Here is an 18,264-nt window from a genome sequence, read left to right as displayed (position 1 = left end):
CAGAATTTTCAAGCATAATAAGATAGTTTAACAACCATAAAATAAAGGAAATATTTAAGATCTGGAAATAAAGTCTTCAGAAATTATATATAACCAATAGATACCAAAAATATTATAATATTTTTCTTTTCCTTCTAATATAACAAAATTGCTACTTATGACTCTGTAATACAAATGCAGTGTAAATACAATCAGAATTGAAATGGATTTCTGAATTGACTACAGCTGTATCAATGTAAAGACTAAACTATAAACAAGATGTTAGCAATGAAATATTGGCTTTCTAATTAATGTGTTCATTTTTAAGCATGGTATTAGAAAACTTAATATTTTCAAAAGTATTAAGAATAGAAAGCTATGTCTATTTTACATTTTGTCCTTTATTACCTTTCCCAGGGGTATTGGAGAAGATATTCCACTAGAAAAAGATTTCTGAAATTGAAATATTATTCAGTCATCCTGCAATCTAGAATAAGAATGATAATTGCTGTTAAATCTTATAAACGATATCTTTGGGCCACAATTGTAATTCAAAGGCATTGGAGTGCTAGTTTAAGAAGAAAACAAGATCAACAAAGATATAAAAGGTTAAAATCATCATGCCTTATAATCCAATCTGTGTTCAGAAGATGGAAGCAACGTAAAATGCAATTACAAATAAAAGCTGCAGTAATATTGCAAAGAGCTTTTAGAGAATGGCATTCTAGGAGAAAAGCTAAAGAAAAGTCTGCTATTGTCATACAATCATGGTATAGAAGGCACAGAGAATTACAGAAATATATTTATATTAGATCTTGTATTGTTATTATTCAGAGAAGATTTCGGTGCTTTCAAGCCCAAAAGTTATATAAAAGAAAGAAAGAGTCTGTACTGACTATCCAGAAGTACTACAAAGCATATCTTAAAGGAAAGACTGAGCGCACCAACTACTTACAGAAACGAGCTGCAGCCATTCAACTACAGGCAGCTTTCAGGAGAATGAAGGCTCGGAATTTATACAGACAAATTAGAGCTGCTTATGTTTTGCAATCATATTGGAGAATGCGACAGGACAAATTTAGATTTTTAAACCTTAAGAAGATTGTTATCAGATTGCAGGCACACATAAGAAAACATCAGCAATTACAGAAATATAAGAGGATGAAGAAAGCAGCCATTATAATTCAGACTCATTTCCGAGCTTACATTTCAGCCAGGAAAGTTCTAGCAACTTATCGGAGAACACGTTCTGCTGTCATTGTTCTACAGTCTGCATTTAGAGGGATGCAAGCCAGGAAAACATTTATTCATATCTTAACATCTATTATAAAGATTCAGTCATATTATCGTGCTTATATTTCCAGAAAGAAATTTGTGAGTCTAAAAAATGCTACAATAAAGTTGCAGTCAGTTGTCAAGATGAAACAAGCACGTAAACAATATTTACTTTTAAGAGAAGCTGTACTATTAATCCAGCAATGGTACCGTACACAAAAAATGGCTGCACGAAAGAGAGAAGAATATGTGCAGATACGTGAATCTTGTATCAAATTGCAAGCTTTTGTTAGAGGATACCTGGTTAGAAAGCAGTTGAGATTGCAAAGAAAAGCTGCCGTTTCGCTGCAGTCTTATTTCAGAATGAGAAGGATGCGGCAGCACTACCTGAAAACTTATAAAGCAGTTGTTGTCATTCAGAATTACTATCGTGCATACAAAGTACAAGTCAATCAGAGGAAGAACTTCTTGCAAGTCAAAAGAGCAGCTACTTGTTTGCAAGCAGTCTACAGAGGTTACAAAGTTCGCCGACTATTGAAACAACAATCTCTAGCGGCTCTTAAAATTCAAACTGCTTTTAGAGGCTACAGTAAAAGAATAAAATATCAATCTGTTCTTTGGTCGGTAATGAAAATTCAGAGATGGTACAGGGCACACAAATCTGCTTATGATATAAGAACACATTTTTTAAAGAAAAGAGCAGCTGTGATTTCTCTTCAGTCTGCTTATCGAGGCTGGAAAGTCCGGCAGCAGATCAGAAGGGAACATCAAGCTGCAATCAAGATTCAGTCTACTTTTAGAATGAACAAGGCCCAGAAACAATTCAGATTGTTAAAATCAGCAGCATTAATCATCCAGCAACATCTAAGAGCATGGACTATAGGAAAGAAACAACGTATGGAGTATGTTGAACTCCATCAGGCAGTACTGGTGCTTCAGTCTGCATGGAAAGGAAGAACCCTGAGAAGACAAATTCAAAGGAAGCACAAATGTGCGGCCATCATACAGTCATACTATAGAATGCATGTGCAACAAAAGAGGTGGAGACTCATGAGAAAAGCTGCTCTTTTGATTCAAATGTATTATAGAGCTTACAGAATTGGGAGAGAACAACATCGTTTGTATTTGAAAACAAAAATGGCTGTGCTAGTTTTACAGTCAGCTTACCGTGGTATGAAAGTGAGAAAAAGAATAAAGAAATTCAGCAAAGCAGCAATCACTATACAATCTAAATATAGAGCTTACAGAGCCCAAAAGAAATATGCAATCTACAGAGCTTCAGCTATCATAATTCAGAGGTGGTATCGAGATATCAAAATTACAAACCATCAACAAAAGGAGTATCTTAATTTAAAGAAGACAGCAATTAAAATCCAAGCTGTTTATAGAGGTATTAGAGTAAGAAGACATATTCAACACATGCACATTGCAGCCACTTTAATTAAAGCCATGTTTAAAATGTATCAGTCAAGAGTAAGATACCATGCAATGAGAAGAGCAGCTGTTGCAATTCAAGTAAGATACAGAGCATATTGTCAAGGTAAAATTCAGCGTGAAAAGTACCTGGCAACTTTAAAGGCTGTTAATACTCTTCAGGCAAGTTTTAGAGGAGCAAGAGTTAGACAAACTCTAAGAAAAATGCAGGTTGCAGCAACACTTATTCAGTCATGCTATAGAAGATACAGGCAGCAAATGTATTTTAATAAGTTAAAGAAGGCAACAAAAATAGTACAGCAAAGATACCGAGCAGTGAAGGCAAGAAACAAACAATTTCAGAGGTATAACCAATTGAGGCAATCTGCAGTATGCCTTCAGGCTACTTTTAGGGGCATGAAAACTAGGAGACTTTTAAAAGTTATGCATTTAGCTGCCACCCTTATTCAGAGGAGATTTAGAACTGTGATGATGAGAAGAAAATTCCTTTCTCTCAGGAAAACTGTTATTTGGATTCAGAGAACATATCGTGCAAAACTTTGTGGAAAGAAGCATCACTTACAAGTCCTTCAGTTACGAAAGGCAGTTATTAAGATCCAGTCATCATACAGAGGGTGGGTGGTAAGGAGACAAATGCAAAAAATGCAGAGGGCTGCTGTTCTCATTCAGGCGACTTTCAGAATGCACAGAACATTTGTTTCATTTCAGACTAAGAAACGTGCTTCAATTATACTTCAACAACATTATAGAACATACAGAGCTGCAAAATTGCAAAGAGAAAATTTTATCAGACAATGGGATTCTGCAGTGGTCATTCAAGCTGCATATAAAGGAATGAAAACAAGACAGCTTTTAAGGGAAAAACACAGAGCTGCTATTAGAATACAAAGCACATACAAAATGTATAAGCAATATTGTTTCTACCAAAAGCTCCGGTGGGCTACAAAAGTGTTACAAGACAGATATGGAGCAAATAAAAAGAAACAAAAAGCTCTTCAACCCAATATGTGTAAAGAAGAAACAAATAGCATTCAAGCAAGTTTTCAGGACATCAACATAAGGAAACAAACTCAGAAACAGCATGAAGCTGCCATTATTATTCAGAAGCATTTTAAAGCTTTTCTCACAAGGAGACGTTATCTCCACTTTAGAGCAACAGTAATTTCTGTTCAAAGAAGATACAGAGCATTAACTGCAACAAGAACCCAAACAGTTACTTCTGTACAGTCTTCTTACAGAGGCTTTAAGGTAAGAAGTAATATCCAATGTATGCACCTGGCTGCCACACTAATTTGGTCATTCTACCTAATGCACAGAGCCAAAGCTGTTTATTGAACAAAGAAAACTGATTTTTGTTACACAGATTTTTGTAGGTCATATGTCAGAGTTAAAAAGGAAAGAAAAAAGTGTTTTAGCAGATTCAGAAATCTGACCTCTTCAGGCTGCCTTTAATGGCATGACAGAAATTTAAAATATATATGAGGAAAGGATGGTAGTCTTGCTAACCAATCTGCATTCAACTGTTACAGAAGTAAAACCCAATATGAAGCTGTTCAAAGTGGGGATGTTATGATTTACAGGTGGTTTAACACTTCTCTGTTTGCTTTTCACAGGAAGGAGAGTATCATTCTCAAAGTGGGACTATAGTAATGATTCAAAGAGATCTTTGTGATACAGTCACAAGAAAACTGGAAATGCAGAAAGGTGCTGCCCTCCAAATTCAGTCCTTCCTTCTGATGGCTGTGTTTCGGAGAAGATTTGTTCAGCAGAAAAGAGCTGCTGTCGCTTTACAGCGTTATATCAGGACATGGCAAACCAGAAAACAGTTTTTACTATATAGAAAAGCAGCGGTCATTTTACAAAATCACTACAGAGCCCGTCTATCTGCAAAACACCAAAGACAAGTCTATTTGCAAATCAGGAGGAGTGTTATTATAATTCAAGCTAGAATCAAAGGATTTATACAGAAACAGAAGTTTTATAAAATTAAAAGTAGCACCATAAAAATTCAGGTATTTATTTTAAATATAAAGCTTCAATATTTTGGTCAGTGTTTATGAGAATTTTTTAAATGAGTTTAAGCAGGCCATAAATAATAATAGTACTTTGAGTGACCATTTTATCATCTTCCAAAGTAAAACATTATTTTGAGAGTGAGAAAAGACACCAATGATGATTCAGGCAAGACAGCACAGAACTGGAGTTGTTTTGACCCTGGTCACCTTGCACTTCATGCATTTCATAGGTGTTAATTATAGCACTCCTGGAAGAATTTTGAAAAGATGGGATCTCCATATTTGACATTTTTTAAGAGTAAATTTTAAATTAAAGTGAACTGTTATTTAGCATAATTGGATGAAACAGGATAATTATATTCCTCTGATAATATATTAGCTAGAGCTGCTTATTATATAGATGTACTTTATTCAGCTTAGCACTTTTGGCTTCTAAAGCATTTTGTTATTTTGTTTAATAAATCCTCCAATGTGTGAGGAAAATAGAGTTTTATCTCTTAAAATATTAGAGAACTGAGAAAAAGTTAACCAAAAATTTCAATGTTGTATTGGAAGGAGGCAGATCCAGGAATTGAATCTGAGCACTTGAGCTATTTTTGTTCTATGTGCAATAAATTGGGCTTTGAACCTAAGTGTGATATGTTGTTATCTTGATAGTTGCTGTTAAGCTTAGAAATAATATTCTCTCTCAAAATCCACAACTGTTTAGTGCTAATAAGGTGCTAAATATTGTACTGGGTTTTAGGAATAGACCGTAAGATATACTTAGTTGCTCTCCTCAAACAACTTAGTTGAGCAAGGGAAATGATAATATTAAGTAAGAAATGTATGTTAGTGGGAACAAAAAGAATCTAAGCTAATCTTGTGGTCAGAGAAAGCTTTCTAGAGTGAGTGACATATATATTCAAATATTTGGCTAAAGGATAAATTTGGAAAGAGCCAAGTAAAATGTATAGAGGGACTATTTCAGCTATAGGAGATAATACAAAAAATTGAAAAACTTCAGAGAGGAGTACAAAGTAAGATAGGACAAGACTGGCCAGGAGCAAAATTGTGAATATCTTTGTAAGATGCAGAAAAAAATTTATAAAGGAATTTAAGCAGGAGAAGGCTAAAACTATTTTTATTTTTACAAAGTTACTCTGACAGGAATGTGAAAGGTGAACTGTAAAGGGAACAAAACTAGAATAGGGAGACTATTTGGGAGGCCATTGATCAGGTGAAAGTCAACAGTTTAATATAGGTTAGTGAAAATGAAGTTTGGAGAATTAATTTGGTTAGGAAGAGAATTGTCATCATGTTGAGCATGAACAGGGATCCAAGACATGTTTATGGCTTAGGTAATTCAGCAGAAGATACCATTAAGTGACACCGGAAACAAAGGTAAGAGCAGGATTCCTTTAGACTACACACAAAAACCAGAATGTATGTGGAGTGGTAAGGATTACTCCCCAGGAAGTGGAGAATAGGTTAGTGTGTTCATTTTCTTTCTGTTCTTCCAAATGCATTGATGCACATATATCTGGATTTCCACATGTAATGCACATCTTACAATTTAAAATATTGGCTAGGGTTACATTAGGCTTTTCTGACAGCCAGCAACAGGGTATTTGTGATAAAGTACGTGGCAGGCATTCATTATATCGGCACCACTGTCCTCAGAGGACTCACTATATGCCAGACTCTAATGGGAGTTAGTATGTGACTTTATTTCTACAATTGATTTTTGTTTATCTGCATTAACCTCAGATTGACTGTCTTAATACTAATTCTTCCAATTTACAAAAAATGACAATCATTGCATACCTGTTATATTTTTTGCATTTGATAGGCTATATGGAGAAGATATAAAGCTAAGAAATATTTATGTAAAGTGAGAGCTGCCTGCAAGATTCAAGCCTGGTATAGGTGTTGGAGAGCACGCAATGAATATTTAGCTGTATTAAAAGCTGTTGAAATTATTCAAGGTTGCTTCTATGCCAAACGGGAGAGAACACGGTAATGTATTGTAGCCCTGTGGAAGAGCATAACAGTATATGTGTGGTTGGCAAGTCCTCATAAGTATTTGCTATGCTCAATTTATATGGTTAGTTTTGTTGGTATTTTTTCCATTCATGAACCATAATATATCTCTTGGGATATCTTGCTTTTTAAATATAGAGCATAGCCTTGATGATATAATTTAGTAAGAAATATTTACATACACTTAAAGCTTTTGTCCTTTTTGTTGTTGTTGATATAGCTATTGGCTAAATTTGTTTTCATATTTCTTTTTCTTTTTCTTTCTTTCTTTACTTTGTATTACTCTTCATACTCTTTGTCCTTAATGATGAAGACCCTAATTACCAACTTTCTATGCATATTCTATTTCCTTACTTACCCGAGTCATTTAATGTATGTTTTACATACATTTTTAGAGGCTGCTATTAAATGGTCTTTTTTTTTAAATTTCACACTATAAGAATTTTTCTTCACATCCCAGAATTTGTGATTATTGTCCAGTTTAGGAGAGCAGAACAGAGTTAGAAGACTTAATATATAGACACAGTTGCCACTATCAATATTAAGGACTGGTATCTTATTTTCTTGTACCAAAATGGTGAATTTTCTCAATGATATTCGGTCTTATTTTCTAAGAAATCTGACAATCAAACTCATCTTTTTACCTTTTCTATAATACTGAGAAGAAATTAAAGAGCCCATCTTTCTTCTCAAATAAGTGTCCTTTTCTTATCTGATGCTACTTGTAATCTTCCAACCTCTCTTTTTGACCACCTCCTGTCTGCTCAGAGACTCACTCAGACTTTATTCTTTACTATTATTTGTCATGACTCACTTTATGGAGGTTTTTGTCTGGACCCAAATGGTCATACTTTCTTTTGATCTTGTTCAAAATTATTTGTCACACCAGAATTATGGAACTTCTTGTTTCCTACTCACTGGGATATTGCCAATTGCAAAACTTCCTTTTTATTGTGTCTTAAGTGTATGCATAAAATTGTGATTGCTAGAACTTAAGTGTGAATTCCTGCTTCCTTTTGTTTTGCCTTTGTTGTATTTTTTTCTCCTCAGTATTGGAAGTAAGAGAACAATAAATATTTGTTGAATATATTAAATTTGAAATTGCTTTTCAATAATAACTATTTTTTAGGTTTTTGAAGATGAGAGCATCAACAATTATCAGAGAAAATGGAGAGCTATACTTTCTGTAAGAATGGCTCATGAGCACTTAATGGCAAAAGTAGGTGTAAATAAAAATAACTCATTTATAAGACAAAAAGAATTTTTTAGACCTAATTATTCATTTATTTTATATCTATTATACTCAAGTAAAAGTTATTTTTACTTGGAAAGACACTAGTATTTTATATATATATAATAGTGCATGCATATATCATATGTATTTATAAGTTATTTTCAAACTCAAGTTTGAAGTGCTTTCAGTGAAAATAACCAATCTGGAGAAATCATAATAAATGTAGCATATTTTGTCTAGTATAAGTCAAATACTTAGTAACATGCTCTTTAAGCCACTATTGATTATATATTTAAATTGTTTAACATCTGCATTATAAAATAGCTTTGGGCTTTAGTTAAAAAAATCAAAAATTAAAATTTGACTTAAATTTTAGTGTTCATGTAATATTCACTATGGTTAATAATATAACTATGATTGTTATTACTCTTACTAGTCATACTTAAAGTATGCCAAGCATTGGATAAGCTCTTGTATATGAACAAATTTGATCTTCATACAATCTTATAAAATAGTTACTATTATCCTACTCAACTTAAAGGTGAGGAAAATGTTTAGAGAGGTAAATTTACTTGCCCAAATAGCTGGAGGTTTATAAAACAAACCTAGCTTAAATGAATTAAAATTATTTAAATTCACATCCTCTGTGTGTGTGAAAATTCGATTGTCAGGATGTTATGTAATTGAGCAACATAAAGTATGCTGGTGGTATGCTTTGTGGTTCTTGAAACCACAGAAGTTCCCTCATGGCTGGTTATAATGACCACTCTGCTCTTTATATTGTAGCTAGCTCTTTTAGTAAATGTATTTTTCCTATAATAACTTTAGTCCTTTTCCTCCTCACAATGAAAAGAATCAGGAGGGTAAGAGGGAGAGAACACCAAATATCTATTGATCTTGGCTTGTCCCTTCAATTTTGGCTATAGGTCTATATAGACTGTATCACCTTTTCATATCTATGAAATATGACATCCTCAAACATTGAAAAAATTCAAGAATCTCTAGTAGGTTGAAAATCTTATTATTTCTATCTATTAATATCACTTGTAAAATTTTCCTTGTAGAAACATAGTGCTGCTTGTCTGATCCAAGCACATTTTAGAGGACATAAAAGAAGACAGCTCTTTCTTCAGCAGAAATCTGCTGTTTTGATCATACAAAGACATATACGAGCCTGGGAGGCTGGGAAATGTGAAAGAATAAAATATCTTGAATTAAAAAAGTCTACAGTTATTCTACAAGCACTAGTGCGTGGCTGGTTAGAAAGGAGAAAAGTAAGTTTTTTAAGTAGAATGTTTCAATCACATGAAATGAAAGTATTTGATGTTAAGTGGTGGTAAGACATTTTGGTCTTTGGAGAATATTTTCAGAGCTAATATAATTATTAGTTTGAGTTCATTCAGCTGCTGCAGAGCTACATAGAAGGGCATTGGGTGTCACAGATTTTTGTTCTGTGACCCTGCTGCTTCCCATTGCCAGAGATGCAAAATAAAATTTCTCTTGTATAATGACTCAATAAAAAAACTGAAAGAAGTATGAGGGAAAGGTTTCATAGGTTAAAGATGTTAATTTTTACTCAGGTAGCCTTTTGCTGCCCTTAAGGAATTGTAACTACCATTCCTGTGATGTCACCCACATCTTCAGCAAAAGAGAATTCTGTTAAGGGAGCTCATGACATTTGGCTTCCAATATATAAAGCACTGGCATAGACATAACAGCCTGATTTGAACCTAAAATAGAGTTCTTTTGTATTTTACTCATATATATTAGAAATCTAAAGCCCCAAGATCACTGTTGAAAGCCATACTATAAGAATCTTACACTGGACTTGTGCTACACTAATACTGGAACAATTAATTCATATAATTTTATCAGATTTAACGTCACCATCTCTATTCTGCTGGAATACAGTAGGCTTTTTTGGTTTTTACCATTGATATCTTTCATTATTCATACATTGAAGGTCTTAAATTGCTGTTATTGGGTAGTTTAGTTACATTAAATGCTATAATTTTGCTTACATATTCTGAATCATGAGTTAAATTATTCTAAATATTTTGAAATATAGGATTATAATCACATTGAATCATGATAGTTACATAAGAGAAAAAACTATCTTAAGAATCAGACACTTTAATAGAGGGAAGGGAACAGGGCAGGAAGTGGGGGAAGGAAAGGAGATGTACTGGGATCTGAATTATAGCAAATTATATTCTGTTTTTAAATTATGTCAAAATGAATTCTAATATTATATATAACTAAAAAGAACCAATAAAAAAATAAAATATTTTAATATTCTACATGCTATACAACTGAGCAATCAACTCATTTGTTATAGTACTTCAAAAAATTTCTTCTGTTAAAATATTAGTGTATCAAAAAAGTCAGACACTTGATTATTAATATTCTTTTTCTCCTTTAGATTTTAGAACAGAGAGCCAAAGCTCGGCTCCTTCACTTCACAGCAGCTGCATATTATCACCTGTCTGCTCTTAGAATTCAAAGAGCATATAAAGTTCACATGGCTATGAAGAATGCTAACAAACGGGTTAATTCAGCCATTTGCATTCAGGTCAGTTTGTCTTTTGCAGAAAAACTATGAGATGTAACTTTCCTCTTAGAAATTTTTGACATATATTGAACAATTCTCAGATTCCTTATGGTAATATCATATAATATGTAACACTTTCAGCATATAACTATTAGGATGGCTGGAAGTTTGGATATCTTCTTTATGGAACAGCAATAAAGCTGTGAATTACTCTCTGATGTAATTTTACTCATTTATTATACTCCCACTAGTAAAGTTGGAGGGTACCTGTTCCTCTAAATCCTTCACAACAGTGGCATCAGAAGACACCCTGATTTTTGCCATTCCAGTGAATTGGAAATGGTATCTCATTTTGTTTTTCATTTACTTGATTGCCAGCAATTCTGAAATTTTTACATTTATTATTCAAGTTCTTATCTGTGTATCATGTGCTCTTTCTAATCTTTCTTTTTATGCACTTTGTCCCTTTTTCTACTTGATGTTCTTTTTTATTATGATTTATAGGAATTCTATATTCTGGATAAAGTTCTTATTTGTGTAATTAACATGCATGTACCAATAAAATATTTAGTGAAAAAATAATTTTCAGAATGTTGTAGTTTGATAGAATTTATGTAAATTGTAAAATAAAGGTATTACTCTGCAGGATTAAATACATACGTCCACATATACACACATCCAGTGTGGACTGAATGAGTCTCTATGAAGTAGAAGGGGGAAATGATACTGGAGGTTTGAAAGGCGTTTTGACCTTCTGTTTCTTTCTCCTTTAGAGTTTAGCATTGACAGCCAGTTTGGCTTCCCCCTTCACTTCATAGCAGCTTCATATTATCTGCTTTTAGAATTCAAGGAGCATGTAAACTTCACATGGTTATGAAGAATGCTAACATATATAAAATATGTATATAAATGTATGTACGTTTTTGTCTACTTTTAAAAATGTGTGTATTAAAAGTGAAAAAATCTTCACATTTTAAACAGAGATGGTTTCGAGCAAAATTAGAATGAAAGAGATTTATTGAGAAATATTATAGCATCATAAAAATTGAGCATGAAGTTCAAGAATGTATGAACCAGAAAAATAGGGCTGCATCAGTAACACAGAAAGCAGTACGTCACTTTCTCCTTCGCAAAAGACAGGAAAAATTTAATAGTAGAATCACTAAACTTCAGGTAAGTGAAAACTCTATGGTTTTTGATACAGGAATAAAACCAAAATTGAGGTTTTAGTTGAAATGTATCTGTTTATATCATATAAATTTACTGAAAATATTTATTTTGTAGAAGTAAATGTATATATAAATTCAAAACAATACGGGCTGTAATCTTAAAATTATTCTTTTATCTCTTTAAGGCATTATGGAGAGGCTACTCTTGGAGGAAGAAACATGATTGTACAAAAATTAAAGCTATACGGTTAAGTCTTCAGATGGTTAATAGGGAGATTAGAGAAGAAGATAAACTCTACAAAAGAACCACACTTGCACTTCATTATCTTTTAACGTATAAGCACCTTTCTGCCATTCTTGAGGCCCTAAAACACCTCGGTTAGTTTGTTATAACAATATCTTGCATAAGATTAGGAATGCATTTTTTATATTTGAATATTTAAAGAACATTGTGATTACACAGTATTAACTAAGACTTCATTTTTTTCTTGGAGCATTGTAGTGGGGTTCATTTTGCATATAACTTTGTATGCTCCATTTCTTTTGAGGGGGGGGGGGGCAGAGGGGTACCAGGGATTGAACCCAGGGGTGTTCAACCACTGAGCCACATCCCCAGTCTGTTTTTTATTTTTATTTTTTCACTTAGAGACAGGATCTTGCTAAGTTGCATAGGGCTTAGCTAAGTTACTGAGGCTGGCTTTGAACTTGGGAATCATCCTGCTTCCACCTCTAAAGCCTCTGAGATTACGGGCATGTGCAACCACACCCGGCCAGTTTGCTCCATTTCAATCCTTTGTACTTCTTCTTCTCCCAGTCCCTCCCCTGTCCTCTTTCTCTATTCAATTGGTCTTCTTTCTGTTTATTTATTTTTCTACTTAGTACATTATAGTTATATATAAACTTGGAATGCATTGTTGTTACTGGAAATTAACATGTGTCTTTTTCTCTTTCAGAGGTTGTTACCAGATTATCTCCACGTTGTTGTGAGAACATGGCTGAGAGTGGAGCAATTTCTAAAATATTTGTTTTAATCCGAAGTTGTAATCGTAGTGTTCCTTGTATGGAGGTCATCAGATATGCTGTACAAGTTTTGCTTAATGTAGCTAAGGTAGTTTTCCATTTTAATAATGAAATAATCATTGTTCAAGAAATGTAACTCTGCAAATTAATAGATAGATAGAATTGATAGAATTTATATAAATTGTAAAATAAAGATATTACTCTGCAGGATTAAATACATACGTCCACATATACACACATCCAGTGTGGACTGGAGGAGTCTCTATGAAGTAGAGTAGAAATGCTCTAAATTAGAAATTAGGCTGGGAATGGTGCTGCATGCCTAATCCCAATAGCTCAGGAAGGAGTCAGAAGGATTGCAGGTTCTAAGCCAGCCTCAGCAGCTTAGAGTATAAGCAACCTAGTGAGACACTGTCTCAAAATAAATATTAAAAAAAAAAAAAGCTGGGGATTTGGCTCAGTGGTTAAGCACTACCCTTGGTCTCAATCCATGGCACCAAAAAAGGAAAAAAAAAAACAAAGTTTGAAATTAGGCCTCTAAATTAAAATTCATGTAAATAAAGAGTCTTGATGGGGAAAAATATTTAATTTATGAATATAACTATAGATATGAATGCTATTTTGTTGTTTTATTTCTATTACTTTTATAATATGAATAATAGTATTATTGAGAACTTGCCAATATTTTTGTACATTATTTAATTTAATCCTTATAATAATCCTGTAAAGTAACTCATATATTTCCCATTTTATAGAAAAGGAATGATAATGCTTACAGAAGTTGCATACAATCAGTGGTATTAAGATGAGACATTTACCTTCCTTGCCCACCCTCGAAACCACGACTGTAGTGTACCCAATATATTGAGGAATAGTGGTTAAGAACATAGACCCAAACTAATGAATTTGAATCCCAGTTCTGCAAGCTGTTATAGATTATTTGGCCTCTCTTTGCTTTACTTTCTTCAACAGTAAAATGAGTATATAAAAAAAAATACTCATCTCAAAATGTTACTGTGAAGATTAAATGAGTTAATATACTTAAAAGTTTTTGATACATAAACATACCATGCAAGTGTTAGCTATTAATGGTTTCTTATTTTTATGTTAGAATGATTATTTTTTGAAACCATGCAAATTTCAGTATGAATGTAATAGTATCATTAAATAAAGCATGAAAAACTAATCCTAGATTTATTAGTATCAAATTTGTTTTATTCTAAAGTACATCTTCCTCTCAAGAAGGATGTAAAATAGTGTAATTAGATCTTGCCTTACTCATTATCTTACCCTATGACTAACTGTAACAGATAAGTTCTCTTTCATGAGAGAGTCTTGCTAAAATGGTCTTCTCTTTAGAAGCTTGCTTTTATTTACTTCAAGATATTCTTTTTTAGAGATTTTAGCTTTAATTTGTTTTATGTGGAACTTTTGAAGTGGTTAGGAAAGTAAAAGATTAATATGCATATAAGATTCAAATATGATAGGAGTAATAAAACATTATCTCATGAAGTCCTTTGTACCTGTGGCAGATACTTCAAAGATTTGGCTCTAAGCTGTCTTTATGTTTGGGCAGTTTTAAAGGTGTATGCTTATTACAACTTTTAATTTCATTCTGTTCTCTTCAAGTATGAGAAAACTACTTCAGCAGTTTATGATGTAGAAAACTGTATACACACATTGTTGGAGCTTTTGCAGATGTACCGAGAAAAGCCTGGTGACAAAGTTGCAGACAAGGGTGGAAGCATTTTCACAAAAACTTGTTGTTTGTTGGCTGTTTTGTTGAAGACAACAAACAGAGCCTCTGTAAGTATTGATCAGTTACTTTTCTTTGAGCTTATTTTCTATGTTCTTTCATGTATAGATTTTATGTTTTTCCTTTAGTAACCATTACACTAAAATAGGATTTTGCATGTGATCAAACTTGGGTTTTTTTTGTTGTTGTTGTTTTTATGTTTTGTTTTTTGTTTTTGTTTTTGTTTTGCCTAGTATCAGTGTGTGTGTGTGTGTGTGTGTGTGTGTGTGTGTATTCATTGTTTCATTTTGATATTAAAGAAACTGAATTCTGAAAATAGAATTTATTTCAGTCATGTAAATAAGAATTTCCTACTTACTAGAGAGTATAACAAATTACCTTAGCAGGGTAGGAAATAAGATACGTATAATTCTCTATCCACCTAACATAACCATAAATATGTCTCAAGCTTTTCTGTGCCAAGACATCTGAGTTATTCTCTCCAGGTATCACAATCAACATAAGAGTAACCAGAGCCCTGCCTTTATCATGATAACTGTGGAAACCACTGAAGCATTTTAAGCAAGAGAATAATATTTTCCTATTTAAGTTTTAGCATCCCCCTGGCTACTGACTGAAGAATGAATTTGTGAGAGCATGTATAGATATGGGGAGACCATTAAAGGAGGCAAATGTAGATATGTAGTGGCTAGACAAGAGATTGTGCTTCACCTAGGGTTGTGTCAATGAGAGATAAGTGGATGATTCTAGAAAGTTGGAAGAGGTAAAATTCATAGGACTTAGTAACTAGATATGACAGGTTATATTGAGTATAGTTCCTTTTTGCATTCAGTATCGAGTTAAATGTACAATTTTTGAATATTTCTCCTCTTTATAATTGTCTTACATATTATTTCACAATTTAAAATAATTTGCGTACTATACTTAGAGAGCCGTGCTCTTGATTGTTAAAAGCTCGAAAGCCTACTGCATAGTATTCAAATGATTGATTTTGTTATTCTAGGAGAGATTGAATTCTTATTAGGTTTTAGTAAACGTACACTTTCTTTTTTAGGATGTACGAAGTAGTCCCAAAGTTGTTGACCGCATTTATAGCATCTAAAAACTTACAGCTCGTAAACATAAAATAAATGCTGAAAGAATACTTAATAATCAAAAGAAGAATTCTTCCATAGGCATTCCCTTTATTCCAGAAACACCAATAAGGACCAGAATAGTTTCAAGGTAAGCAGTTAATTCTATTCTGTAATTTCATGTCACCATTCATTCATTTAAATAAATATTTGTTAACACTATCATAAGCAAGATATTGTCCTTAACCATAGAGAAACGACATATGAATAAGAATAGATTATCCCCCCCCAAAAAAAGAAAAAGAATAGACTATTCAGTAAATCTAAAGGAATTGATTTCACTAAATAATGAAATAATACTGATGTAGCTTTGGGTATTTAGTAGCTATTCAACAAATTCCTTATGTTAAATAGTTCAGACCTAATGCTAAGAACCTTGTTATATCAGTTTTATTTTCCATGTTATTCTCTATTTTTATGTGGTGCTGAGGATCGAACCCAGGGCCTCATATGTGCTAAGCGAGCACTCTACGGCTGAGCCAAACCCCAGTCTAATCCAGGATGATTTTATATCAAGATCTTTTACTTAAGTATATCTGCAAAAAAAGAAAAAAAACCTGTTTTCTTTTTTTCTAAATAATGTAACATCACAGATTCTGTGACTAAACATAGATATATTTTTCAGGGTCACCATTTAGCCTGTTATAGACCCATAAAGATAATTGTGGTTTAACTAGTTTATGTTACTTTTTTTTTTTTTTAGGTGTGTTTGTTTATGTGGTTAGTCCCCATGATCAGGAGTAGAAATCATATAGAGCTGCATCTTGAACTACAAAGTGCTTAAATTTGGTTGTGCAGCATAAAGCTATGTGGTTCAGGAAGAATGACAATGAGCAAACAGATTAATGAGTAAAATAATAAAGATAGTGACAACTACTAAGATAAAGAGAATGGCCGAGAAAGCATCATGTGATTTTTAAGTCCTGGAGGGTGAGTTGAGGAGAGGATAGCACAAAGTGGGCAGGAGTATTGCATCATGGCATGGCTTTTGTTTTGAATAAGCTTGAGAAACCTACAGCATAAATAAGAGGAAAATATAAATAAGCCATTGGAAAATCATGCCTATGGTTGAACAGAAGAACAAATTTTTAGATAAAAATTGGAGTACTGTTGGTTTGAGGATGTAGATAGCACTTAAGGCCAAAAGATGAATGAATGTGATCATGGATTGAAATTTCACTCCTTTATATCACTCCTTTCCATCGTATGGATACATACTGCATTTTGACCATAACCAATGGTGAGGCATTTAGATTTTTAATAAGAAAGAATAAGAAGATGGAAGTGTATATAGTAGGGATTTGTGTGAGAAGATACATGAGCTCTCCCCTGATTGATACCGTTTTCTCCATGTGGTGTGATATTTTAAACTCAACAACTCAGAAGTAGCTTAGAGGGTATGGAAGGGATATTTGAAAAGAGGAAAGAAATAAAATAGTCATCTGGGAGAGTAGAAACATACTAGGCAATTCAAATGCCCATTTGACATAAAATAAAAATGTATAGTTTCTTTAGCAATATCTGTATAGGAAGGGAGAAAGAAGATATTTCTATTTAATTTGGAATCCAAATAGAATTTTCTAGACAAGTTTGATAGGAGAAAGAAACAGAATGGAATCATATTGAGATAACTAAACTAGTTAGGGAGGAAAGTGAGAATAACATTCTAATGAACAATAGGTATGTGTTGAGGTCAAGTAAACTAGAGATCTCAGCAGGGTGGAGGAATTGGTTCAGTGACTGTATTAAAGCAGATAACATGGATAAATCAGAAGTGGTGATAAAGTCTAGAATGTAAACTATGTGAGAAAGGATTGGTTAAGAAAGAATGGAAGGAAAGGGTTGCAAAAACAGAATGCTGTTGGGTTTTTAGCCATATGGATGTTGATATTAATGAGAATGGTAGCAGGAGTTGGGGGAAGTCCAAGAGCAGGTTCGTAATTAGGAGATGGTCAATGAGCAAAAGATGGTAGCAAAATTAGTAGTATAAGCTTCAAAGAAGCCAGTATCATAAGGAAATATTCTAGAACTGATAATTGGCAATAATATGAAGTTCTTCCACCTCTTTGAAAAGGTTGTAAGAGAAATGATGTGTCATGAATTAGTTAACACATAAAGATAAAAATTAACTCTTTTAAGAAATTAACTCTTTTAAGAAATGTACTGTTTTAATGCCGTATTTGTATTTTTATTTTTTTAAAACAGACTTAAACCGGATTGGGTTTTAAGAAGAGATAGTATAGAAGAAATCACCAATTCTCTGCAAGCTATTCAAATGGTGATGGATACACTTGGCATTCCTTATCAGTAAATATAAACATTTTCAGTGTGTACAGTATAAAGAAATATTAAAGCTAATCATGAATATGTAAATTGCTTTTTGCTTTCTATGTACAACTTCTAAAATCTGACTTTGTATTAAAAATAAATATATTACAAATAACTAAGCTGTTTATTAAATTCTTCATTGTTTTTTATTTAATATAGCTGTATGCATATAACAAATAAATATGTCATAAGATGATTATAATACTGTTACTCATGTCTATTAAAGTGTTATATTAGTTTGAATGTAGTCATATTCCTAAAAGGAAAGGAATCAATTATTACCTGTTTTATTGATAAGCAAAAGCATTTTACCAAAACACATGTTGAAAGTCAAAGATTCTATCTATT

The 18,264-nt window shown here is 32.8% G+C and overlaps 1 protein-coding gene across 1 annotated transcript in view; it reads left to right on the top strand.

Annotated features, from left to right (window-relative positions):
- LOC308651314 (abnormal spindle-like microcephaly-associated protein homolog) overlaps positions 1–17,899 on the top strand; it is a gene marked incomplete at both ends in the record, with an annotated part of 80,468 nt that extends 62,569 nt beyond the window's left edge. The window contains 15 exon segments of the mRNA XM_081298230.1: positions 397–3,936; positions 4,302–4,700; positions 6,535–6,701; positions 7,855–7,880; positions 7,883–7,944; positions 9,024–9,233; positions 10,382–10,531; positions 11,492–11,515; positions 11,519–11,683; positions 11,865–12,057; positions 12,633–12,787; positions 14,329–14,505; positions 15,510–15,554; positions 15,558–15,679; positions 17,794–17,899. Coding sequence (XP_081154356.1) covers positions 397–3,936; positions 4,302–4,700; positions 6,535–6,701; positions 7,855–7,880; positions 7,883–7,944; positions 9,024–9,233; positions 10,382–10,531; positions 11,492–11,515; positions 11,519–11,683; positions 11,865–12,057; positions 12,633–12,787; positions 14,329–14,505; positions 15,510–15,554; positions 15,558–15,679; positions 17,794–17,899 — 5,541 coding nt within the window.
- Positions 17,900–18,264: the final 365 nt, after the last annotated feature.

The sequence above is a fragment of the Spermophilus citellus genome (genome assembly GCF_964194105.1).
Source record: "Spermophilus citellus genome assembly, chromosome: 6".
Taxonomy (NCBI): Eukaryota; Metazoa; Chordata; class Mammalia; order Rodentia; family Sciuridae; genus Spermophilus; species Spermophilus citellus.
Note: the sequence above shows the minus strand (reverse complement) of the source record. Positions and strands in the feature narration are given on the sequence as shown.